The sequence below is a fragment of the Arachis hypogaea genome, chromosome 10 (genome assembly GCF_003086295.3).
Source record: "Arachis hypogaea cultivar Tifrunner chromosome 10, arahy.Tifrunner.gnm2.J5K5, whole genome shotgun sequence".
NCBI classification, from domain to species: domain Eukaryota; kingdom Viridiplantae; phylum Streptophyta; class Magnoliopsida; order Fabales; family Fabaceae; genus Arachis; species Arachis hypogaea.
Window position 1 is genome coordinate 108,222,717 of NC_092045.1, and position 26,631 is coordinate 108,249,347.

General features: G+C 33.9%; 2 protein-coding genes across 4 annotated transcripts; both read left to right on the top strand.

Moving 5' to 3' along the window:
* Positions 1-1,155: 1,155 nt before the first annotated feature.
* On the top strand, positions 1,156-9,598 carry LOC112716388 (uncharacterized). Of its 2 annotated transcripts, XM_029289779.2 has the most exons (5): positions 1,206-2,485; positions 2,599-4,712; positions 4,989-5,248; positions 5,803-6,393; positions 7,009-9,598. In XM_029289779.2, exons 1-5 carry the CDS (start codon positions 2,404-2,406, stop codon positions 9,431-9,433), a joined length of 5,472 nt encoding a protein of 1,823 aa, XP_029145612.1. In that variant the 5' UTR covers positions 1,206-2,403; the 3' UTR covers positions 9,434-9,598. The 2 variants fall into 2 exon arrangements, with proteins under 2 accessions (XP_025624081.1, XP_029145612.1); XM_025768296.3 differs by having other exon boundaries at positions 1,156-4,712.
* Positions 9,599-11,801: 2,203 nt separating this feature from the next.
* LOC112716389 (protease Do-like 8, chloroplastic) lies at positions 11,802-17,773 on the top strand. 2 transcript variants are annotated; one of them, XM_025768298.3, is made up of 14 exons: positions 11,802-11,941; positions 12,056-12,256; positions 12,451-12,578; positions 13,080-13,162; positions 13,270-13,368; positions 13,581-13,647; positions 14,009-14,084; positions 14,164-14,230; positions 14,829-15,046; positions 15,210-15,277; positions 15,527-15,606; positions 15,716-15,802; positions 15,882-15,989; positions 17,443-17,773. In XM_025768298.3, the coding sequence occupies exons 2-14, from the start codon at positions 12,069-12,071 to the stop codon at positions 17,569-17,571; spliced, it is 1,398 nt and encodes a 465-aa protein (XP_025624083.1). In that variant the 5' UTR covers positions 11,802-11,941; positions 12,056-12,068; the 3' UTR covers positions 17,572-17,773. The 2 variants fall into 2 exon arrangements, with proteins under 2 accessions (XP_025624083.1, XP_072061499.1); XM_072205398.1 differs by lacking the exon at positions 11,802-11,941 and having other exon boundaries at positions 11,948-12,256.
* Positions 17,774-26,631: the final 8,858 nt, after the last annotated feature.

Sequence of the window (26,631 nt, forward strand, 5' to 3'; positions counted from 1 at the left end):
GCAACACGCATGTTGCGTGTTGCTGCATGAATGACATGTGGCACGGTGAACTCAACACGTAGTCTGCGTGCTGCTTAGATGTTGACATGTGGTATTTGCGTTTTTGGGGCCGCTGATCAATGCACCTTGGCTTAATAAGTTGAAAATGTATGGTGTATGGAGATAGTGAAGGGAAACAAAGATGATATGCAACCGAGTTCTACTCCTCTTTCGTTTTTATACACCAAGGTTACTTCCTGGATGGAGACAGCAGGCAACACGTTACTTGCGTGTTGGATTGTTTTTTTATGCTTTCACAATTCTGTAAAACACTTATATTCAAATAAAATATCATTTTTTTCATATCTAAAATAATTTTTAAATATTTAGTAATAGAGAATAAAAATTAATAAAAATGAGAATACTGATTTCTTTTAGAAAAATAGAATATTACATAATTATTTTTTAAAATTTAAAATGAAATTAAAAAATCAACAATAAAATGCTAACCTATAAAAAAATATATACACATAGATATAGATATACTTTACTTAAAATACGGGTACTATCTATCCGAATAATCTTATATCTATAACTTTTAAAAGCTTTTTCATTTTTACACCTAATGTTTAAATTTTATCAACTTTATCCCAAACTTTATAAATATCGATTTTACATCTAATTGTTTTAAATGTTGTCAAATATTGGTCATAGTATACGTATTTGATAATATCTTAGAGAGCAGCGCAATGCTATAGAGTGACAATTAATTTCAGTTAATATTATAGTAAATTATCAAATAAACTTAATATAAAATTCATTAAAAACGAACTTTTGTTAAATTTAAATTTTAAGTATTTTTAATTAAATTTTGAATATTATTATTTTTAAGAGTTTTATTTTTTTATATTAAATATTGGCTGCAAATTAGTTTTTAAAATATTGAACGTAAAATTGATACAATTTAATTATCATAAATAAACTTGAAAATTTTCAATAGATTTACATATTTCGAACAAAAATACCAAGAACATTTTAACAAAAATTATGACGAATTTATAAGTTCTGAGATTTTTTTCCAGGATTTTTGGTTTTATTTAAGAATTTATAAATCTATTACAAAATTTTTCAGAATCGAATTTTTTATTATTAGAAAAAAAAGGAAAAACAAAAACTAAAGAGAAAAAGAAAAGTAGAAAACAATTAAACAAGTGAAGGCGCCAATTGGAGTCTCTCAGTCTCTCTCGAATCCCTAATCCCTCTCTCTGCGGCGCCACCACCCACAAAACAAAACCCTCTTTACCTAATTACCTTTTTGTCCCTATCATTCTCTTGTTCATTGAGGCATTTCATCGAACATGTCATCGGCGAAGTGGCGTGCTCTTCAACACCGCCACCGCTACACCTACAGCGCCGTCACCTTCCCCTCCTCTTTCCTCTCTGCACTCTCCTCCGTCCTCCCCAACCCCCTCTTCTCCAACTTCCACTCCACCCTCCTCCAACTCACCACCCTCTCCTCCACCTTCTCCCAACTCTCCCACTCCAAACACCTCGCTTCCTCTTTCTCCCAACTCCTCCAATCCCTTCCTCAAGATGATCACCACCACCACTACCCTGCTCTTCTAGAAGCTTCCACACTCTACTTGGAGCTCCTCTTTCTAGAAAATTCCGCGCCTTTACACCGGACTCTTGTCTCTGTGCTAGCCAAGGAGAAAACTTGGTGCCCTTTTATTGCTGGATGCTTCAAGAAGCTCTGCGAGGATTATACTGCCGGTGGCGGCAACAAGGGGAGTCGGTTTGCGGCCTCAAGGGCGGTGCTGTCGGTGCTGGGGATGCCCAAGTTGGGGTACTTGGTTGATGTGGTGAAGGAGTGTGCTGTGTTGGTGGGTTGGGATGTGGTGTGTGGCTTGGAGAGTGTGCTTTGTGAGACTAGTGATGGGTGGGCTAGGCCTTCCCCTATTGTCATGGAGCAGTGTCAGGAGGGTTTGTCTTGTTTGTATTACTTGCTGCAGAAGTTTCCTCATAAGTTTAGGGAAATCAGTGATGGTGCTGGTGATGGGAATTGTGATCGTAAGGGTGTTATGGAGGGAGTTGTTAGTGTTCTTTTGAGTGTTTTGAGGTCGTCGGCATTCTCACGGGACTGCTTTGTGGCTGCTGGGGTGGCACTCTGTGCTGCCCTTCAGGTGTGCTTGAGCTCGCAGGAGCTTGGATTGGTGTTGATTCATGGTGTTTTTAACTTAAAGGTGTTGAATTCCAGGGTTGATTGCGGCAGTGGGTTTAGCAATGCCACTGGAAAGATTCCTTGTAAGGATGATTTCTACAATGAAATGTGTAGTCTTGTTGTGCTAAGTAGGCTTTGCCTCATAAGAGGGATTCTTACCGCGGTTTCTAGGGACTTGCTTAACACTCATTTTGTGTCCATGGATGGTGGCTGTGAGGTTCAGAATGATGAGGAAAGAACTATCAAGACTATATTGTATGATGGGATTTTGCCTGAGCTCTGCAGGTATTGCGAGAATCCTGTTGATAGCCATTTCAATTTTCATGCCTTGACTGTGATGCAAATATGTTTGCAACAAATAAAAACATCGATATTGTCAAATCTTACTGATCTTTCAGGAGACTATGATCCTATTCCTGAGGAAATGGGCATGCGAATACTTAGAATTATTTGGAACAACTTAGAAGATCCTTTAAGTCAAACAGTGAAACAAGTTCATCTCATTTTTGATCTATTCTTAGACATTCAGTCATCTCTTTGTAAGTCAGAGGGTAGTGAGAAAATTAACAAGTTCTTACAGAAGATTGCATTAGATCTTCTTTCCCTGGGGCCACGATGTAAGGGAAGATATGTTCCCTTAGCATTGCTAACCAAGAGGTTGGGAGCAAAGAAAATGTTGAATATGAGCCCTGACCTGCTATTTGATACCGTACAGGCATATGTAGATGATGATGTCTGCTGTGCTGCCACATCATTTCTCAAGTGTTTCCTTGAATATTTGCGTGATGAATGTTGGGAGACTGATGGCATTGAAGGTGGGTATGCTACCTATAGAGGTCTTTGCCTTCGCCCATTTCTTTATGGACTAGCTTCTGGATTCTCAAAACTTCGCTCCAATTTAAATACTTATGCACTTCCAGTTTTACTAGAAGTGGATGTGGATAGTATATTTCCTATGCTTTCATTCATCTCAGTTGGGCCAAGTGGGGATGAAAGTGGACTGCAATGTCCCGAGCATGTTTGTGGAAATATGGAATTGAATCTTGAACAGAGAATTGCAATTCTAGTTTCATTGCTCAAGGTATCTAGGTCTCTTGCTTTGGTTGAAGGAGATATTGATTGGTGTGAGAATCCTGACGAAAAGGAACAGATGGGAGTAGAAAAACATGCTTTTGTTTGCATAAAGGGTACACATGTTAAGATCCTTGTTCAGTGGCTAGTGAATGCATTGACACATGTTGATGAGTCACTACGTGTAGATGCTGCTGAGACTCTTTTCTTAAACCCGAAGACAGCAAGTCTTCTTTCTCATTTAGAGCTAACTCTAATGAAGGAAGCTGTACCTTTGAATATGAGGTGTTGCTCCACTGCTTTTCAGATGAAATGGAACAGCTTGTTTCGTAAGTTCTTCTCTAGGGTTCGAACAGCCCTGGAGAGACAACTAAAGCAAGGAAACTGGATCCCTCTTGAGCATAATAATTGTAACAAAGTTCTTTCTTCAAATGGGAACAAGGAATTGACAATTAAAAGAGCAGATGATCTCTTTCACTTTATGAGGTGGTTGAGCGGTTTCTTATTTTTTTCATGCTATCCTTCTGCCCCTTACAAGAGAAAAATGATGGCAATGGATCTCATCTTGACTATGATAAATACTTGGTCTATGAAGCCATCAGCTAGTGAGAACTTTAACAGTTCTTTCTCAGGAAATCATCTCTATCCTTACTGTAAGGGAGTGACTTCATCTGATTCAACTCTATTGTTAGTTGGCTCAATTGTTGATAGTTGGGACAGGCTGCGTGAGAGTTCATTTCGCATATTACTTGATTTTCCAAACCCACTTCCTGGAATTTCATGTGAAGCCATGCTGAAGCAGGTAATTGACTGGGCTATGAAATTAGTTTGCAGTCCACGTGTAAGGGAAAGTGATGCTGGAGCTCTAATTTTACGGCTTATATTTAGGAAGTATGTACTGGAGCTAGGTTGTTCAATTGAAGATTCATTTAATGTCATACATTTAAGTTCAAAATCTGAATTGGTAAATGAGGTTAATCAGTCTGGTACATTCAGGAACCCTGTGATACTTTATATGAAATCAATGGTTGATTGGTTGGATGCTGTTGTGAGAGCCGGAGAACAAGATCTTTCTAAAGCATGCAAGAACAGCTTTGTTCATGGTGTATTACTAGCTTTACGTTATACTTTTGAGGAATTGGAATGGAATTCTGATGTGGCATTGTCTAGCATAGCAGAGATGAGAAATTTGTTGGAAAGGCTGTTGGAGCTTATAATGCGGATAACTTCGTTGTCACTATGGGTGGTGTCTTCAGATGCTTGGTATCTTCCTGAAGACATGGATGATATGGGTGATGATGATAATCTTTTGATAGAGATACCAGATGACGAGCATGAACACATGCCTTCATCTGAAAATGATAATAATTCAAAGCCCTCCCATGCTGCCAGATCTTCAGAACAGATTGTTATGGTTGGTTGCTGGTTGGCTATGAAAGAGGTACATAACATGAACTTTAAGGGAAATTTTGTTTTCCTTTTATTATAATAGTTACGAGTTCTTGAAAAAGCTAACACAACATGAATATATTTCTAATTTTATTGCTAATTATTTATTAATAAGTATTCTGGGAAGATACCAACAACACAAAATTTACTTGTTAATACTGTTTCTTTTCAGACAAGAATTGAGTGAGGATTGTATATTCTATGATGCATAACTTTAAATTTCTCTTTTTGGATCCCAATTGTTGTTGCACTATGTTTTCTTCCTCAGGTGAGCCTTCTTTTGGGGACTGTCATAAGAAAGGTACCATTGCCAAGTGGTGCTTCTTCAGAGTTATCCGAGTCTGACAAACCTTCTGTTAATGCTGCTGGTTTTTCATCTGATTCTGTGCTTGATTTGGAACAACTTGAAAAAATTGGGAATCACTTTCTAGAAGTCCTGTTGAAAATGAAGCACAATGGCGCAATTGACAAGACGAGGGCTGGGTTCACAGCTCTTTGCAATCGCTTACTTTGCTCTAATGACCCAAGGTATACTCTCATTGTTCTATTTATTCCATTAAATACTTTATGATGTTGCATTCTTTTGGTCCATGTTCCTTACTTATCGTTCGTGTCAAGTGAACACCGAGAACTCAACATATTAGAATGAATTTGTTAGAACCTTAGTAATATTTAGCATGCTTGGCCTATCAAGATAAAATATTAAAACTAACATATTACAATGAATGCCTCAAGTTGGTGGCTTTATGGTGATTCTTTATTACCTTACTCTATTGATAAATATTGATGCAGTTAGGTTTTCAAATCATATTTCTTTTTTATTCACTTATAACATCGTAGGTTAACATGATGTAGAAAATGTGTATGATAATCAGTTGTGAAATTGTTGTTTACAATCTTGTTAGAGGTCTTACCCTTGTACAAGTAATTAAGATTATTGGCTTTGTCATGTTCCTTATTCTGTATCATGAATAGATTACATTTGCTTGTCTTAATTGTGGATGGTTATATCATTATGGCCAAATAATGTTTTCATAGATAGTATATATTTGCTACTTCTTAAATGTATCTCTCCTTTTCAGACTTTGTAGATTGACAGAGTCCTGGATGGAACAACTTATGCAAAGAACTGTAGCCAAAGGACAAACGGTGGATGATTTGCTAAGAAGAAGTGCTGGAATACCTGCTGCATTTATTGCTCTATTTCTTTCCGAGCCAGAAGGAACTCCAAAGAAGCTTCTCCCACGAGCATTAAGGTGGCTTATTGATGTAGCTAGTGGGTCTATGCTGAATCAGATAGAAACTGATTGCTTAAGTGGTGACCCTTCCAAGTCAAATGGTTCAATGAACAAAAATGAATCCGCACATTCTGCTGAAAGAAATGTGAGCCAGGTGTCTTCAAAGATCAGAGATGAGGGTGTCATTCCTACAGTACATGCATTTAATGCTCTAAGAGCTGCATTCAATGATACTAACTTGGCTACCGATACATCTGGTTTTGCTGCTGAGGCTTTGATTTTGTCTATTCGGTCTTTCTCTTCACAATACTGGGAGATTAGAAATAGTGCTTGCCTGGCTTTTACCGCTTTGGTTCGCCGCATGATTGGATTTCTCAATGTTCATAAACGAGAATCCGCTCGACGTGCAATAACTGGGCTCGAGTTTTTTCATAGGTATGACTTTGACTTTTGGATCTGATCACTCTATTTCCTCTGTACAACTCGATCCATTTCATGTTAATGTTTTTACAGGAGGAAAATTGGTTTATTGCTCTTCACTACTTTTTCCCCAGATTTTTGGGACTTTTACTTTTTGAGTTGATCATTTTCATTATTTAGTCCGCAAGAACTTCATGTATTTGTTACTTCTCGAATATCTATTTTGCAAAATATGTTAGATAAAGCATAAAATACCCTTTTCGGTGGAAGCAAAAGTAACAAATATGGCAACTACTGCAGTTGGGACCAACTTCTTGGTGTTATTATGTGAAAGGAATCTGGTATTATGAAATAAAAGGTAGACAAACAGAGGGAACGCCATTTATTTTTAATTTTTTTTTTTTTGACAATAAAGATAATGTTGACACTAGTTCTGGAAATATTTTGATGAAAACATGGGTTCATGGGCCTATGGGTTCGTTTTCTCAAATTCAGGTTTACATTCAATAGTTGTAGCTCCATTAATTACTAGTATAGTAGTATGTATTTTTAGATATTGTATGAATAGTTTACTTTTATCAAACAGTAAAAGTTGACAATTATTGACTTTTAACTTGTTTTTGGTCCAAGGTACCCATCGCTGCATTCATTTATGTTCAATGAACTGGAAGTTGCAACAGAGTTTCTGGGCCCTGCATCTTCAGGAGACTCAGTATCGAACCAGGGAAACAATCTGCATCCAAGCTTGTGTCCTATTCTGATTCTTTTATCGAGGCTCAAGCCTTCATCAATAGCTGGTGAAACAGGAGATAATCTAGATCCTTTTATGTTCATGCCTTGGATTAGGAGATGTTCAACCCAAAGCAACTTACGTGTTCGTGTACTTGCATCTAGAGCTCTAACAAGTCTGGTGTCAAATGAGAAATTGGGATCAGTGCTTCTAAATATTGCTTCTGAGTTGCCCTGCATAGAGAACCCAGACAAATCTGCTACTTCTGCAAAGGAACCATGTACAAATAATGGTTCCTATAAGATTTCTTTCAACTCTATTCATGGAATTCTCTTGCAGTTGAGTTCTCTGTTGGATATAAACTGTAAAAATCTTGCTGATAACTCAAAGAAAGATCATATAATTGGTGAATTGATCCGAGTACTTATACCTAAGTCATTTATTGCAAGACCTAATCATTGCCCTTGCCCGATCCTTAATGAAACATTCTTAAAGGTTCTGGATCAAATGCTTAGCATCGCAAGAACATGCCAAATAACAAAACATTTTTATCCCATTCGCAACCTGCTTTTAGAATTATCTGCGGAATGCTTAGATTTAGAGGCCAATGGATTGCCATATTATGACCCAACAGTTGCTGAACTTCGTGAACAAGCAGCCATTTCCTATTTTAGCTGTTTGTTCCAAGCATCCAATGATGAGCAAGAAGTAATCCATTCGTCACTGAAGCATTCTCTTCCCAGTTCAAAAATGTTGCATAAACATGACTCAGAGAACGTTTCTGCCAGTCTTTTGGATAGGTTGATTCACTGCTTGTCAGACTCGGCATATGAAGTTCGACTTGCAACACTGAAATGGCTGCTGAATTTCCTAAAAGCAGCTGATTCGGGAGGTAATGTCTATGATCTTTCTAGTAAGGACATCAGGGATTTTCAGCTTTGGGCTGAAGCAAACCTTCATGGAACATTGGTGAAGATCTTGACATTAGAGAAACACCATAAATGTAAATATTACATCTTGAGGATCCTTGTAGCATGGAATTTGCTGCAGTTTGAAAAGGCAAGAGGTGGCAAATGCACCAGCACAACTTATATTGGTGAAATGGACTTTGAGACTCTCTTTCAATTTTGGAATGATTTAGTTTCTATGTACAAGCAAATAAGACATGCGAAGACTCGAGAAACCCTTGTTTGCTGTTTGGGAGTATGTACCAAGAGGATTACCATGTTATTTGCAAGTTCTGTTCTATTTAATGAAGGAATGGAGAAACTTGTAAATAATGAGGAAATGCTTGTCTGGTTGTTTGAATCCATTGTTTACTTTTGTAACATGATTAAACAATGTAGTTCATCATCTGAACCAGCAAGTATGCGCAAGGCAGCTGCTGAATCCTTGATAGCGTCTGGTTTGCTTGAGCAGGCTGCACTTGTCGGCTCGCATGTTGTCAATAACCATGTTCCCTCGGGCACTTCATCTCCTGGTTTTGTGAAAAATGAAGCCGCAAATTTGTACGCTCATCAAGTACTGGATGCATGGTTCACATGCATCAAGCTTCTGGAGGATGAAGATGACTCTGTTAGATTGAGACTTTCTTTAGATGTTCAAAAGTGTTTCACTTCAAAAGGATTAAGCAGGAGCTATCCCTCTGGATCAGTTCCAACCCAAGTAGATAGGGTCATAAGATTCTGTTTTGACCACCTATCTTCCATCTTTGGTCACTGGATTGATTACTTTGATTACCTTTGTCAATGGGTATTACATGCTGCAAGCTATGTAGCAGCTCCTAAAGGAGATCTCGTGAGGCAGGTTTTCGACAAGGAGATTGACAATCATTATGAAGAGAAGCTGTTGATCAGCCAAATTTGTTGCTCCAACATGGAAAGCCTACCTACTTTGAAGTCTTGGGCCCACAAAGATGAATTCAGGAGTTATTTACATGGATGGAGGATGAGATTCTTCCATCAACTGGTGTGGTATGCTGAAGAACATCTTGGGAAAGAGGAAAGTAATGTTTGGTTAGGAGGCTTGGGTAACCATAAAGATGCATTTTTGCCCTTGTATGCAAATTTACTTGGTTTCTATGCCCTCTCAAACTGCATTTTCCTTGTGTCTGGAAATAATGATGCCAAAAAGCTGTTATCTGATGTGGACATGCTTGGAAGAGCCATTAATCCATTCCTTAGAAACCCTTTAATTTCTAACTTATATATGTTAGTCCTACATTCACATGAGAAAATGATCACTGATGTTGCTGATAGCTTATTCCCTGAGATGGGATATGATTCTAACTGGGAGAGTTATAATGCTTATTTTCTTCTTGGTTAGGACTTTGTATCTAGTTGTAATTTAAAATTTCACAGGAGAGCCGTTTGTGAAAGGCTCAAGGAAGTTTTCAGTAGTTTGTAGTATTTATGACAATTGATAAGGGATTATTTGTTTTTTGAGAAGCTCAATTTTAATGTAGGCTAGTCACACTTTTGTTCACTCTCAGTTACTGATTTGGTACTGATCAAAATCTCTGCTAGTAACAATCAGTGTGAATTGTGGTTTATGGATTCATGATTGACAAATTTATGTCCAATCAATGTAATTCTTGTTGACAGCTTCATGGGAGAACTGTCATTCCTTTTAGGGATAGTTTTCATAGGTTAATATTATCATTTTGATATTCTAAACTAAAGACAAATTTATTGATAAAATAACTCTTCAACACGATCGATAGTTACCTTGGGAAACACGATATAGATTACATATTGCTAAGTGGTAATTTATAATTGTTTTAGTTAGATATATAGATTACGGATTATTACATGGCAGCATAACAACTAAAAATTTTAATACTTCATTTTTCATTATGACATTTAAAAATGAAAAAAGAAGTTGCCTATAAATACCTCTTATAAAAATGATAATAATTTTTTACTGGTTCAAATAATTCAAAAATAAGATAGCTCACCCAAAATTTAAAAGAAAAATGCTACATGTATAATTTTTTTTAAATCAAGTTCAACCAAGTTGAATAATAAAATTTGGGTGAAAAAAATGAGAATAATTTTTTTTGATGTTACACTAACTTAGTTGGATTAAGTTTACAAAAAAAATATGAATATATAACATTATTTGAATTTTACGAATTTATAAATAAAAATAGAAAACACTCAAACTATACACGCATTTGTTAAATACCAAAGTGTTTGATTTGAAACACACATTTAATCTCTTATATAATTTACTTAATAACTATTTTGAAAGCACGTAATTTTTCTCATAACTTCTCATGAATTACAAAATTGATTTGGTTTTTCTAATAAATTATCTCATTTTCTTAATCACTAATCATTTAAATTGAAAATTACGATGTTATTCCTTTCGTTTTAAAATAAATGTTATTTTTATTTTTTTGATTTATTGAAAAATTAATATATTTGAGTAAAGGATTTGTCTCGATATATTAATTTTTTAATAAATTTAAAAAGTAAAAACCGCACTTATTTTAAAACAGAGAAAAAAATATATATAAAATATCTAATATATTATTTTATATATTCTTAACGTATATTTTATATTTAAAAAAGATAGAAACTCATGTGCTATTATTTTTATGTGAAATTGTTAAATAAAAATTGTTAGATAATTTAATATATTTATCTAATTTTTTTTCTAAAATTAAGATGGAGATTAAAATTCGAGACCTCTAAATAAGAATAAAGAGATTATGCAATTTGAACTATAATTCGTTAAAAACATATATATCTAAATTATTATTTAGTAACTCTCAACTATTATCTTCACTTAGACACAGGTGTATGTGTTTTCACTCTAAAAAAACACAAGCTAATAATTTTTAATGAAAAAAGTAAAGTATCGTTTTTGTCTCCAACGTTTGAGATAAGTTTTAATGTTGTCCATAATGTTTCAATCGTCCTATTTAAGTCCTAACATTTCAAAATTGACTCAATGTTGTTCTGCTGTTAGGGATCCGTTAACAGAATTGACGGCGGGACATAATTGAGATGATTTTGAAACGTTAGGAACTTAAATAGGACGATTGAAACCTTAGGGACAACTTTGGGACTTATCCCAAACGTTGGGACAAAAACATACTTTACTCAAAAAAATTTAAACTGCCATTTGACAATTACTTTAAAAAACAACGAGGTTCTCAACACAAAAAAATACTATTTTCGGTCCCTGATCTTTACTTTTATGAGACTGATTAATTTTTCTATCAATATTTTCTATTGGTATTAACGGATAAGTCTACATAGTATGTTAAATTGTTTATTGGTCCATTAAAAACTAACTAGGAGTAACAAATTTTTTTTGTTTGGAATTTTGTTATCTTTTAAGGATAATTATCAAAACCGTTTAGTTTTTATTTTTATATTACTTTTTTCGAATATATTAACTTGTATAAAATTAAAAAATATTAGTGATTTTTAAATTATTTTTATTTATAAAAAATAAATAAAAAATATATTAGTGATTAACGTTTTATATAAATATATTTTAATGAGAGATTTTTGACACAAAACTAACTAATTTTACGAAATTAAATATCAAAAATAAAAAAATAATTTTTTTTTGTTTGGAGATATGGAAGAAATTATCATGACGAGGTTGAGTATTCAATCCTTTTTAATTTGTAATTGGTAAATAAAATGTCTACGTGTATCTATCTCATCTAAAAAATGGGACACTGAAGACTGAAGAGTAGTAAATTGAAGATTGTGTGTGATGGGTGGGCCACAAAAAAATCTGGAATTGGCAAAGCAGTAAATTGAAGACTATGTCGGAAGTTAAACGATGAGGCATTTGTCATCTCAGTAGAAAGTTAGTTGACACTTTCTTCTCTTTTACTTCACTCACTTCACTCCCACTCTCATTTCTCTTCATAATCCCTTATCTCCTTCACTTCCCTCACAAAAATCTTCTCTTTTTGTTCAGATTTTGAAACAACATGAAAATAGTGTCAGCATGCAATTCTTGGTGTGTGGGAATGGCGGTGCCAACATCGCAAACAAGAACCACTGTTCTCAGTCGCCGTGAGCTTTTCTTTGATGGAATGTCCTCTGTGTGTTCTTCTCACTCCCAACAACAACACTTCCTAAACGACGCCGTTCAGTCCCAACCTATCTCCATTTCAAGGTACCTTACTGCGCAAGGTTTCAAAATTACAAATTTGCAACTGGGTGTGTTTGTGTGTGGTTTCTTCTTGTTACACTGGTTTCAAAGTTTGAATCTTTGTCATTGTTATTGGCTATTAGATTGCATTTTTGTTGTTGGTTTGTTGGTTCTTATATGGGTGGGGTTGTAATTTTTGTGTGTGTGTGTTTATGCAGGATTGGTGAAGATGAAGCTCAGGATTTTGATGGAATGCTGAGGAAAATTCATTTGTCGCCGACGCGGCGCGTGTTGATGGCGAGTTTGACAATGTATTCATGTTTCCATTCTTCAAGGTATTTGTCAGGTTCGCACGGTTCTGCTTTTTTTGCATTCCACCTGTTTGATTGAATGTTGGAAAGGGAATTTGGAAACTTTTATAACTTTTTGAACTTGGATTTGAAATGGCTTGTTCAATGCATAGAAGCTTATCATTTTCTTTTTATCATAGAAGTTTATTTCAATTTTTTTATTCTTAGATTGTTACATGGAGCCATGAATAAACAATAGTATTAAAATAATATCTGTAATATGCCATCAATAATTACCCTTCAACTCATGAATACACATTCGAAAGGCATTGTCAATATACGAAGTTTTTAGTAGTCAAATCACATCCTCTCTTTTCGTTCTTTTCTTGCTTTCTTTCATCCCTGACTATGAGAGATACTGGAACAACTGTCTCAAATTCATCAGACATCAGCTTTGTTCTATTTTTTTCATATGCTAAATTCTTTAGTAGAAGTCTTCACTAGTATTTGATATTTACCACAAAATTTCTCATTGGACATAAATTGTAAATGTACAGCCCTAGCTTTGGGAGACCCATCAGTGACACTTGAACAAGTGACTCCTCCTGTGGTTTCTTCTGGCCCGCTCTTTCCGGTTGAGGTCAGCTTTCAGCTGTAGCTGCCCTTTGTCTACTGTGATTGTGCATGCTTTTTACCCTTTCATAGTGGTATTCCAGGTAACTTAATCCAATTTGTTGTGATTGGCAGGATCGAATTGTCCAACTATTTGAAAGTAACACGTACTCCGTTGTTAACATCTTTGATGTGACATTGCGTCCTCAACTTAATATAACTGGCGCGGTTGAGGTAATTTCATACTTTAGTACTAATATTTGATGTCAAAATTAAGGATATCAAGGACTGTCTCATTTATTCATTGTTATATTATCTTTAGCTTATACGAATTATAAGCTTTTCTATTGGCCTACATGTTTATAGGAGCTGAATTATGTACTTCATCCCTTTTTATTTAAAAAAAAATCTTTATTTATTTATTTCTTTGTTATTCATACGTCCAGATTCCTGAAGGAAATGGTTCTGGAGTTGTGTGGGACGAGGAAGGCCACATTGTGACGAATTATCATGGTGAGAATTACTGAAGAAAGTATCATATATGTTAAGCGTTAGTAATATATATGCATTCAGCATTAGTTCTCTTCTCTAAGAGTTTAGTGAGATATGAATGAACATAAAGCTTCTTTTACATGGATAAAAGTTTTTTCTTGTTTAAGCACAACTAAATGCTCTTCTTAACTTGAACATGAATTTTCAGCACAATAGCATGGATTCATTGAAAATTTTCAGCTTTTGGGTATTGTATGATTTTTCTCTTTTCTCCTTGTTCTGCTGGTTGACTATGCTCCAGACACATACTGCATGCACACACTGGGACACATTTCATGTTTGGAATGGATTTTTGATTCTTCTGTTATTTTATCATATTCAGTAATTGGTAATGCCCTTTCAAGAAACCCAAGCTCTGGTCAGGTTGTTGCACGAGTTAATATTCTAGCATCCGAAGGGTGAGGATGGAGACTTTATTTATTTTCATGTACTTCTTTCTGCCAACTAAATAATTATGGTTTTTTACACTTCTTTAAGGGTACAAAAGAATTTTGAGGGTAAACTTGTTGGAGCTGATCGGTTGAAGGATCTTGCTGTCTTGAAGGCATGATTTCTTTTTCACTTTCTGTATTTATTTCCCAATCAATAGAGTTTTCCATTAAAATTATGGTTTGTTGGATGCTATATCTTATCCATCAGAATATTTTGCTTCCATGTTGGATTATGTTTTGCTACTGTTATGGTTGCTGGGGTTATATCGGATCCTATATTTGTTTGTTTTTATCACTACTCTAATGTATTACCTTTTAATCGCTAACTCATAATTTAACTTTAAAATTGTCTATCATTTTTCTTTTTCCAAGTTCTTTCATGTTCCTTGTGTGTTCAGTAAAAGTTATTAGTTTATAACAGTTGCTTTTTTTGTTAATAAAGTAAATACTATTGAAGACTTTGTCTGTATATACTTCGATTTTGTTAGTGTGATGTAAGATTGATGTTCGGCTAAATTAAATAAGACAACCCTCAACCTGGGTTTATTAGTAATTAGTCCCTTGTGTTCCTCTTGAAGCAATCCAACTCCCTAAACCTTATGATTGTAATCATACTTTACTTTCGAATACTATAATATCATCATCTAAATGTCTATTATTTTCATGCATATATCACCTGTAGATTCATAAATCATAACCTTACAAATACAGGTAGAAGCCCCTGTGGATCTTTTAAGGCCTATCAAGGCAGGGCAGTCATCGTCTCTGAAAGTCGGGCAGCAATGTTTGGCAATTGGAAACCCATTTGGTTTTGATCACACCCTCACGGTTGGGGTTATTAGTGGACTTAACCGAGACATCTTCAGCCAAACTGGTGTAACAATTGGTGGTGGTATTCAGACCGATGCGGCCATAAATCCCGGGAACAGGTTACACTTGGATCCTTTCCACATCTGAATTAGGAATGCATCATTTTTTGATTCCATAGTCTGTCCCTTCCGGTTCATTTCACCCAGCAAAAATGTATGCTTTCCATTCCCTAGTTGCTGCCACATAACACCCTGATCTTCTTGCATTTTCTGTCTGTTGCAGCGGGGGTCCACTTCTGGATTCAAAAGGACGCTTAATTGGGATTAATACCGCAATATTTACTCAGACGGGCAAGTTGTCATTGTCTTGTTCTTTTCATTTTTCCTCCATTCTTTGTAACCATGAAAATAAGAACAAAATAGACTGACCTACATAAGCAGGATGTGTGTTTTGGTTCAGTTGACTAAAACCTTCAATTTCTTTTCACCTGTCACATTGCTGGTCTATTAATTCCTTTGCATAAAAAAGTGGCTGCTTAAGTTCCAGTTTCTGCACTTCTCTAAATGCTTTTTTTATAGCCTTTTTTGTTGGTGTTGCAGGAACATCAGCTGGTGTTGGATTTGCAATCCCATCTTCAACCGTTCTTCGAATTGTTCCACAACTGATTAAATTTGGAAAAGTAAGTAGTTTGCAGAAACATAGACAAGCACACAAACAATCTTGGTAAAGATACCTTTGTTATGAAAATATTTCTTGCTTCTTGATGTTGATTATTATCTCTTTCTAAGGTTGTCAGAGCTGGTTTGAATGTTGATATAGCACCAGACTTGATTGCAAATCAACTTAATGTCCGGAATGGCGCTCTTATTCTTCAGGTAATCCATGATATGTTGTTTTTCTTATACATATTTGCTTCTGAATCATGCTTTAACGGTGTAGAACTTACATTTCCAGGTTCCTAAAAATAGTGTCGCCGAAAAAGCTGGGCTAAACCCGACAACAAGGGGCTTTGCTGGTAATATAGTCCTTGGAGACATCATTGTTGCAGTTGACAATAAGCCGGTGAGCCGTCTTTTGCAGAAACTGTTAAAATCATCCTCTTTTGAATGCCGAACTTTTCATTTTATATTTATCTATCTAGTTTTATACAAAGACAATAAATATAAAACTCGTTTGGTTGTAGAGATAGGGTCAGAGACAAAATTTATCTCCACAGACAGTAAATTGATAAATTCTTGTGTTTTCTGTACTTCATGCAAGTAGGAATAGAAAATATCCTTCTGCCTTTGTATTTCTGTCGCAAGGATAGAATCTAAACGCAACCTCTAAGTTAGAAAAACAGAGACAGTTAGACACAAAAACTCGTTCAGTTGTGAAGGCGGCGACAAAGTCACTATTTTTGTCGTAGAGACAAAATATTATTGTATTTTCCATATTTCCCCAAAGTGAAAAATATCTGGCCGTGTTTTTGTATTTCTAACTCAGTAATTTTGGCTCTTAAATAGACATACAAAGACAATTGACACAAACTCATTTGGTTGTGGAGATAGAGAGATGAACAAGTTTTCCATCCCAAAACAGAAAATTCTTGTGTTTTTGTTGTTCTTAAAAGTGAGAATAGAAATATGTGTGTTTGGTTTGCATTTTCATTATCTGTTTTTCATTTGTAGTGTTTTTTGTTTTCGGAATTTTCTGAAGGAAAAAGATAAAACAGTTTGTTTTATCTAAAAGAATGCAAAACAAACCAAACGCACCCTTAATCTTTTTCTTTCTATCTAAACCACAGAATGAAAACGTAGTCTACGTTGTTTGGAAATCAAAGTTTTATCTTAAAAATTTTTCCTTGATCAACAATTTTAGTTTGTTGTTTCTATCCTTTTCTATAAGCATGTTTTTGTCTCCAATAAGTAACTTTGTTTGCCTTGAAGACAATAACCAATAGGGATGACAATTTGGACCGACCTGCCCTCCCCCCTGTTCATATTTTCAACGGTTGACTGGGTATGGTGTGGGTTTGGGTAAGACCAGGTTATTTTTGTTTGGGTATAGGCGGTATGGGTAATGGCCGTCCCGCCCCATCATCCACCCTGCTCTGCCGCGTATATTGCGTGTTATTCATGTGTAAGACCTGGTTATTTCTATAAACTATGTGTTGTGAATAATTTAGGATTATCTTTGAACTTAGTTATGTTTCGAAGTACTTAATCATGTTTGGAACTTTATTTATTAGTTTCGTTCAATTTGTTTATCTTCTTCATATTATAGATTTTTCTAAGAAGAAAAACTATAAATCAATTAGGTTCGAGGCTGGACGGGACGGGACAGGGCAGGTATATATATACCTGTGGGTAATGGGGCGGGAAATGGGGCAATGTGTGGGTGTTCAGGATGGGTATGGGTACTTAAATACCCATCTCGTCCTATTCCATTGCCATCCCTAGTAACCAAACACTACCTAAATTCCTTCATAGAAAAGGGACTCATGAATTTGGTAACTTTGGTGAATCCTTGGCAGGTGAAGAACAAAGGAGAGTTACTGAAAGCATTGGATGAGTACAATGTAGGAGATAAAGTAAGCTTGCTCATTCAAAGGGACAGTCAAAAGTTCGAGTTGTCTCTGGAACTTGAGGAACAAAGATCTTAAAAAGATTAATTTTATATTCATACTGCATCACCAGTTAATTAACTTTTTTTTTTCTTTTAATGCAGTACTAAACATTATTAAAAATAGTTAGTTGTGCATGAGTTTTTTGTAATTTGCCTAATTTTGAAAACAGAAATGCTCTATATTTTGAGTTTACATGACAAAATTTAGAAAGATGCTATATATCATGAATTACATAATACATAGTAGATAGAAATTGGTGAGTGCTTTTTTTTTTTGGGAGTAGATGGCTTAAAAAAAGAGGGGAAAAAAAAGAGAGAAAAGAAGGGCCAGTAATATACAAATTTATATCCCGCACTTTCCACAGCATCATTGAAGTTGATAATTTAATTTAACTACTAATGTGTCTTTTGATTATGAATCATTGTTTGTTCCCACAAAAGAAAACGAAAGGGGAAAAATTCAATGTGAAATGTGAACTTGAAATTATGGTTTATGCAAACATGATCCTAATTCAAGTCTCTACGTAATTGTTTTCATTTTGATAAAGAGAAAGTATAAGTAAACAATTTAAATATTAAACAACGTAAATAATGGTTTAAAAAAATAAATTGATTATTAAAATTAGATTCTCAATTTATTAAAATAATTAATTTTTGAATTTAAATTATTAAGGTTAGACAATTAATCTCTTCTAAATATATTGATACATTATATTCTCATTCCATTTTAACTTTTCTCTCCTTTCGTCCAAATCGTACGGTTCTCCCTTCTACATCTAAAATAGACAGCCGTTCCAATGCATCATAATGCTGCCGTTCTTTCTAACTCCGTTCAGATGCAGTTGAAGCTTGAAACACCGGTTTCCGTGTACGTCGCTGCAGTCTCACCCGCATCGCTGTCTCCCCTTTAGCCTGTGCCGATGTCGGGGATAGTCGTGCCATTCCGCCTATTTTTAAAGAAATTGTTAGAAGAAAATAAGCAGGACACTGTTTTTAAAGAATGAAATGAATAAAATAAAAAATTGGACTCGTCTGGAGCTTAGTGGTGAAAGGGTACTCATCCATGTCAACGTGGTTCTTGTTAATGGCGGCCGTTATGAACTTGTCGCACTCCGACTCCATCCACGTTGTCACGAACGATGCCATATTCAGCCAGGGGTTTCTGTCCATCATGAGCTTGTCGTTTATTATCTGGTATGCTGCCTCCTTGGGTTATTTTAGTAGTTATGTGGATGATTATTTTAATTCTTATGTGCTGGATGGCATCAGGGATCATCCTTAAGTCTATACCTTTTCACATTAGTCTTAGAAGTACTTACAGAGCACATCCAAGAGCCTGTGCCATAGTGCATGCTTTTTGCCGATGATATCGTCCTTATGGGAGAGTTAAGGGAAGACCTAAATAAGAAGTTGTACTTATAGAGATAAGCTCTAGAAGGGTATGGTCTGCGCATAAGCCGTAGTAAGACGGAATATATGGAATGTAAGTTCAGTCTGAGAAGGGAAAATACTAATATAGAGGTGAAGATTGGAGAAAATATCCTATGAGAAGTTAAAAGTTTTAAGTATATTAGGCGCATCATATAGGATAATGGAGAGATTGAACAGGATGTAAATCATAGGATCCAAGCAGGTTGGTCAAAATGGCGGAGTGCATCTGGTTTTATATGCGATAAAAAAGTACCTTTAAAACTTAAAAGTAAATTCTATCGCATCGCTATAAGACCAGCTATGCTTTATGGTGCGGAGTGTTGGGCGGCCAAAGGGGAGCATGAACATAAGTTGAGTGTGACATAGATGAAGATGTTGAGATGGATGAGTGGTCATACGCGATTGGATAAAATAAGGAACGAAGATATAAGGGAAAGAGTTGGAGTAGCACCCTTTGTGGAAAAGATGGTTGAATCGCGTCTCAGGTGGTTTGGACATGTGAGAAGAAGACCGATAGAACACCCAGTCAGAAGGGTGGATGAGATGGAAGATGGACAAGGGGCGAAAGGCAGAGGAAGACCTAAGAAGACCATCTAGGAGGTGGTCAAACGAGATCTACATGTAAACGGTCTCTCTGTAGACATAATACATGACAGTGCACAATAGTATCGTTTGATTCATGTAGCCGACCCCACCTAGTGAGACAAGACTTTGTTGTTGTTGTTGTTGTTGTTGGATGGTTATCCTTAAGTGCTAATGAGGGTCCTTGTTGACGAACCAACGGCGGTGAAGAGGATCCCGACAGCAATAATGGGGACTAGTTGGCAACCAAACAACAGCGTGAACGATGATGTTCGGTGAGAGAGTGACGCCAGCAAAAGGGGCTGGTTGGTGAGACGGTTATAGCAAAATATTTGGGAGAGAAACTAATATTTAATAAATTAAAATATAATGAATGGTTAAAATTTTTGAACTACTGAATAAAATTTTTTAGTTGGATAATTTTAGTGGAGTCTTTTTTATTTTTAACTTTATTGAACCAAATTTTTAGTTCATTATCCACGTTGTTCAAATTTTTTGCTGTTTATCTAGCGGAGCCCATTAATACTCAATTTCGCAATGGTGATAATGAGGTACGAACTTGTAACCTCGTGCTAATTACCAAAATTTCTAGCCACTAAAATGTAAATAGAATTAGATTAACGATTAGGACAAAGTAAAAAGTTTTATATACTCAACCCAATTAATTTTTCAATTATGCTACATATACACTATGTAGTTTAGGCACTAATCAATCTATATGTATTTAGATTTTAGTGTTTACGAAAAAATTTTATTATTTTGCTACGTTTGATTATTTTTGTGGTTAATATTTTCGTTAGAAAAACTTGTGAAATAATAATAATAATAATAATAATAATAATAATAATAATAATAATAACTGATATTTTTTTTTCGGATGCAAGGAAATTTAATTAATTAGTGAATGAAAAATTTGCCTATAATAATTGTTGTGGCAAAACATTGGATGATAATATAAAATTAAATGGTTTTAAAATTGATTTAATTTGTATGTGTTGAATCAAAATTAAATCCAATAATTTAAAATTCTAAAGCAAGTCAAATTCCAAATCTAAAAGAGAAATGGAGTTAAAATTGAAAATATAAATATTGAAATTTCAATTCAAGTGTGTCCAAATGATTATAAAAAAGTTTTATACTAATAATATATATATGTCATTTTTTTAACAGCTAAACTAATAATACTTTTCCCCTATAATATCAATTTAGTCAAATTAGAAACTGTAATATTATGCATGTTAATTTTCAAATACAATGATGTTGATTAATTTTAAACTTAATAACTTTAAATTGATTAAATTAAATGAGATAAATGTTACAATAATGATATTTTTTATGTATAGATATTATATAATAAATCAACAACGTGAGAGGGCTTCTGAGTTAAGTATATTGCTATGCAGTTTAATATCTTGACGAATTAAAAGTAAATGAACACTTATCTTTGAGCAAATGAGCCAATAATTAAAGAATTATTAGAAGAAAATAACACTGCATATAAACAAGCTCTTTGGAGCTATTAATTTCGTGTGGAAGATAAATATTCTTTTAAACCATGAATACTCTAAAGGGGGAATATTATTATACATTATCTTTATCATAACAGCGACGTTTCCTCATAACTGTTGATTAATTAATTAACTAATTAATTAATTATATCTTCCTGATGGAATATGAACACAACACTTGATTTCAAAGATTCAGTCTGATAGATCATAAATGTATATTAAATTATATTATATATACACTAAAAATAAACTATTAATTAATTTAAATATATAAAGATATGTATTTGGTATATAATTTTTTTTTATTACTCTACTATTAAGTATAAAAAAATTTATTATTTTGTTATTGTAGACTTGATTATTCTACAATAGTAAAATAATATATAAATAATAATATCTAATTTTTTTGTATATACGTAATATTTTTTATAATTGTTTATATTATTTTATCTAATAGCTTAAATTTATAAAATAAACAATTTTATGATTTAAATGACAAAAAAACCTATATACAATTCACAGTTCCAAAGGTTTTTTTGGGAATAAACGTATTTATGAATATATAACAATAATTTTAATAGCTAGGTTAACTCTATCCACTCATCATAAAGGTATAATTAAGATTGGTTAAATCCTGTGATTACCTATTCATATTATTTGATATTTTTTACGTGATGATCAAACCATGCAATCAACTTCACCAGTAGGGCCTACAGTTAAAACTATGTCGCCAAAATTGTTCAGATTGATCGATCGTTAAATGTTCCAAAAAAATTTCTCTTGCTTTTAATTATTAACATCTATTTTATTTAATTTGATTTATCATATGCTTGGAACTTCGTTATTATTTTAGGTACGATACCACCAATCAACTCAGTATAGCATTCATCAATAATCATTTAACCCCATGTTATTATTAATTTATTATTTATCAATTTCATGCTCTTTGAAGGGTGCACGGAATTAAATATATATTATATTCCTTCACGCTTATTCCTTAAACTCGGAAAATTATGAAACTAACCCATTTAGATTAGTCTAGTACTCAGTTCATTTATTTAAATAAATATTAAAAATTTAAATTTTGTATTATATATATAATAATTCAATAATCAATAATAAATTTTTAAATAAATTTAAATATTCGAATGATTAATTTTTAATCCGTTACATTAAAAAATATCGAAAAACAAAAATAATATCATAAAATTATTGAAAAAACTTTCCAATAATTTAGATTTAGATTGGAAACTAGCCATGTGTTTCCATTAATTTGCTTTCTCATATTGTAACTATAACGTCAAAACTAAATTGATAATTAAATCGGTCACGTTATTGAGTTATTGAGTTACTGATTTAATTGGTGGGTTACTAATTGAACCGATTAATTCAATCCTATATAAATAAAAAATATAAAATTATCAAAACTTTAAAATCAAAATTTAAAATACATATCTTCATTAATATTTTAATAAACATTAAGTCTCAAATTCTAAAAATAACTAATACAAAAATAAATATAAAATTTGTTAGTATTATTACATTAATATATTAATTTAGCACAATAAAAATAATAATCTATGGATTATATCCAAAGAGTAATTTCAAAGTTTGGATATATTTTTTCATCTAACACAGTTTCACTCACTTCCTCCAACTTTCCACCATTCTAAAACATTAAATTAGCACAATGCTCTACACAAAGAGACCAATACAATTTAGAAAACTCAGATTTCAACAACCTTTCAGCAGTAACAAAATTTGCAGCATTTTTCATCACTACATATACAACACTCTGTAGACCAACAAATAATACAACATTCCTAATTAAGCAACTCAAACAAAGCATTAGCAATTTTTGAGATATGAGAAGCATCAATTGATTTTAGAAATACAGTTCATTTATGATAATAAACCAAGAAATTAATTAAAGTACGCCTACAACGATCAGTCCATCCATCGGCCAAGATAGTACATCCAGTTTGTCTCTAGATCTCGCGATAATCTTCAATCCTTTTCTTTACATTTTCAACCAATTTACTCAACAAATATCCACAAATTCTTCCATAATTTGAGCCTTTATACCCTGCACTCATGTTTGCAATAGCATCAATCATGGACTAGTAATAAGTTGAATCAATAAATAGCACAGAGACATCCATCATCCATCTCGTAATAGCAATATCACACTTCTCCACAATTTCTTTGCTTTAGAGAACACTTTTGATAGTTGGTTGAGTTTCAGGTGTTGCTATCGATGAAAAAAAAGATTGTAATCCTTTGAATTGTTTTTGTTTTCTAGAGCTAGGTGCTGAAAGTCTTGATTTTTGTTAATGTCGCATCTCATTACGTTCGATCTCATCAAATTCTCTTTCAACTTCATCACCAGTATTATAATTTTCTGCATATTCTTTTTGAGTTATCCTTTTCTTACTTTGAAGATCTTCAATATTTTGATTAAATTAGTGTCTCACTACTGTTGGTACCTTACACATACCTCAATATCTCCTTCTTTTCCAGCCAAATGATACTTAACCCAGTTAATTCCTCCTCCTAATAAGCTTCTCACAATATATACATAACAGAACAATTTTTTCTTTATCCACAACTTGTTTACAATGGTTCCATGCAGGATTAGTTTTTTCTCTATTGTTATTTTTTTGGGTTCCAATTGTTACATCAGGAGTTGATCCTTGTTCTTGGAAAGTTGGGGTTTCTGATGGTGTATTTGATAAAGCCATCTTAATCAACCAGAAATAATCTTTACAACAATAATCTACCAGAAATAATATAATCAACAGATTTAGATAATCAATATTATTAATCAATTAATTCTAACTGAAATACTTAATAACTTAAAAAAATAAAAAAACACATACCCGATGCACGACGGATAGAGAAGAGGGAGACCGGAGACCAAGTACGGTGCGACGATGGCGACGACAAAGACGCGACAACAACGACGACAAGGACAACCAGAGACGCGACGATGGCGACAGACGTACAAGACAGGAGGCGACGAGCCGAGATGCACAGGGGGCCACCGAGACAAGTCAGACTAGTCGACGACGTCGCAACAATCGTGCGGTGGCGATGGCGCTGGCCGGTGGTCGGGTGGTGCGAGCTTCTCTGACTCTGAGCCACACTGAGACTAAGAGAGGGTTAGGTCTTTGGGAGTTTGGGAGAATGGCGTCGCCATTTTAGCCTTCTAGGGCTTCTTTTTTGTTTTTTAAGTAAAAAAGACGCCGTTTCAGGGTGGGGGCGAAAAAAATGGAGTCCGAATCGGTCCGGATTTTTTAAACTCGTCGGTTCATCAATTTTGGTCAAAATTGCCTCGTTCAAATCAAGTCTCATCGATTCAATTCTTTATCCAGTCAGACGACTCATTTAGACCGACTTTGTCACCGATTCACCAATTTTCTAGTCCAACCGAATAAATCGGTCTGATTTTCACAACTATTCATGCAATTAATTAAATTTACATGTTTTAATTATTTTATTATTTATGATAAATAATAACCATATATAGATTAATCTACTTTTACAGGTCCGTCAAAATTGCTTAATAAAGATCAGATCAAGGGTTGAAAAATTGAATTGTAAATTTTTAACTTAAAGTTTAAGCAAACCGGAATATAGGATTTATTATAATCGAAATATTATTAAGGCTACGAAACAACTAACAATAATAAAGGGTTACTCACTTATTCTTTGAGAAAGGGAATATCTTATGTTAATTACCATGAAATTGCAAAGAAAAGAAAAACAGAAAACACTAGAAAAAATTCATAAATAAAAGCATAAGTAACCTAGATTGAACTGTATGAGACCTTCTGATAATAACAAATAATATATAAAAAAAATACTTATGGTATATAAGCTTAACTAATATGAATTTATCGAATTATGAATATACCATATATTAAATAATAAATACAACGAAAATTATTTAAAAAAAGATCAAACAAAAATTTTGCTTAAAAAATAATCATCTTCAATCTTATGTAAAACACCATGTGGTAAAACAAAATTATGCTTAGTATTTTTCACCAAAACTTTTCTTATTGGACTAGTGGTAGTTTGGGAAACTAAGGAGGAAAATTGTCCTTTAACCTCAACATATTTAAAAAAAAATATCGTTATAATTATGATTAGGGGCTGATGTGTATAGAGACAGAGACTTAGGTAGAAGATTTATTTTGACCAGTTTTTGAACTTGGGTTGGTAACTGTAGGACATGAAACAGACAACTAGACCTTCATACGAGGTCTAAATTAAATTCGGGGAACTTCATTCATTATGTTTGGATTTTGCAGTCTCAAGCCATTGAATTTTGTAGAGGCAGGCTCTTAAACTTTTAACAGTATGTTTCCTCAGTTTTATTTGCATATATCGTTTTCATATATATTTTTTTCCTAAAATTAGAAGTGAGATTCGAATCAAAAACCTCTAAGTAAAGGAAAATGACTATGTCATTTGAGTTATAACACGTTGATTCATTTCCATATAGTTTATAATAAGTATTTTTGTCTTTTTTATCTGTCATTTTTATAAAATTAAGAAATCATCATTACTATATAGTATATATTAATATTGAGTAAATGTTCAAAATGGTCCCTGAATTTCAAATCATTATTCAATTTAGTTCTTGATTTTTAAAAATGACCAACTAAATCCCTGAAATTAAAAAATGTGCATCTCCGTTAGTCCCTCACAGAAGTGTCGTCTAAACGTTACTGATGTGAAACGTGAACTGCCATGTGGGCATCCATTAAATGACGTCGTTAAAGGAGAGGATGCCCTAAGTGTGTGAAACGACGTCGTTCAACATCTTCTCCCCTTTGAATAAACAATTCTTGTTGGTCCTCTTTCCACTTCAACGTTTCCCACCAAAACTTCAGAAAAGTTTTCTCTTTTTCTCTTTCCGTTCATTCTCCCATACTTCCCACTCACATTTTCTCGCCGAGGATCATCCTTAGAATCTGTTCTCTCCGGTCAGTGAAGGAGTTATCGACGAAGCATCACCTTCGCACACTGCTGATGGTGAGAGGTAACAGTTCATGTTGATCATTCTCTTCTATTTTTTGTATTTTATTAAGGGTTCTTGATACTTATATGTGAATGCGTTGTTGTATACATAAGTGAGTGGTTTAGAATGTTGTGGTTGTTAATAGCGCAAATGTTAGGGTTTAGGGTTTCTAATATGAAACTTGTAACCACATAAATCATAATCTGGTTTAAGTTATAGTCAATAGGAAGTAAATATATGTGTTCTTATTACAAATATAGTGTTGATTTGGTGGAAAATTTGAGACAGATCCTGGTGAAAATTTTATCTACACATCTGACTTGTATGATGAATGGGTTGGAGTCGATGAAGACTATCTTGACGTGTTTGCGGTAACAGGTTATTATAGAGAATTGGGGTATGATAAGGCTGAAGCATGTTGGTTTTTGGACCCTGAAGATGGGTTGGAGTTTGGTCTTAGGAGACTGCAAGTGGACCAGGACCTTGTTAGTATGATCAAGCACTGGCATGAGAATAACAACGTCATCCACATCTATTTTGAGCACGG

Excerpts from the sequence above, each read along its gene's own strand:
- LOC112716389 (XM_025768298.3), top strand. The coding sequence starts at position 12,069 with ATGAAAATAGTGTCAGCATGCAATTCTTGGTGTGTGGGAATGGCGGTG. Across the intron at positions 13,163-13,269 it reads GCCCGCTCTTTCCGGTTGAG|GATCGAATTGTCCAACTATT; the intron begins GTCAGCTTTCAG and ends TGTGATTGGCAG. Across the intron at positions 14,231-14,828 it reads AGGATCTTGCTGTCTTGAAG|GTAGAAGCCCCTGTGGATCT; the intron begins GCATGATTTCTT and ends TTACAAATACAG.
- LOC112716388 (XM_025768296.3), top strand. The coding sequence starts at position 1,338 with ATGTCATCGGCGAAGTGGCGTGCTCTTCAACACCGCCACCGCTACACC. Across the intron at positions 4,713-4,988 it reads GCTGGTTGGCTATGAAAGAG|GTGAGCCTTCTTTTGGGGAC; the intron begins GTACATAACATG and ends TTTCTTCCTCAG. Across the intron at positions 5,249-5,802 it reads CTTTGCTCTAATGACCCAAG|ACTTTGTAGATTGACAGAGT; the intron begins GTATACTCTCAT and ends TCTCCTTTTCAG.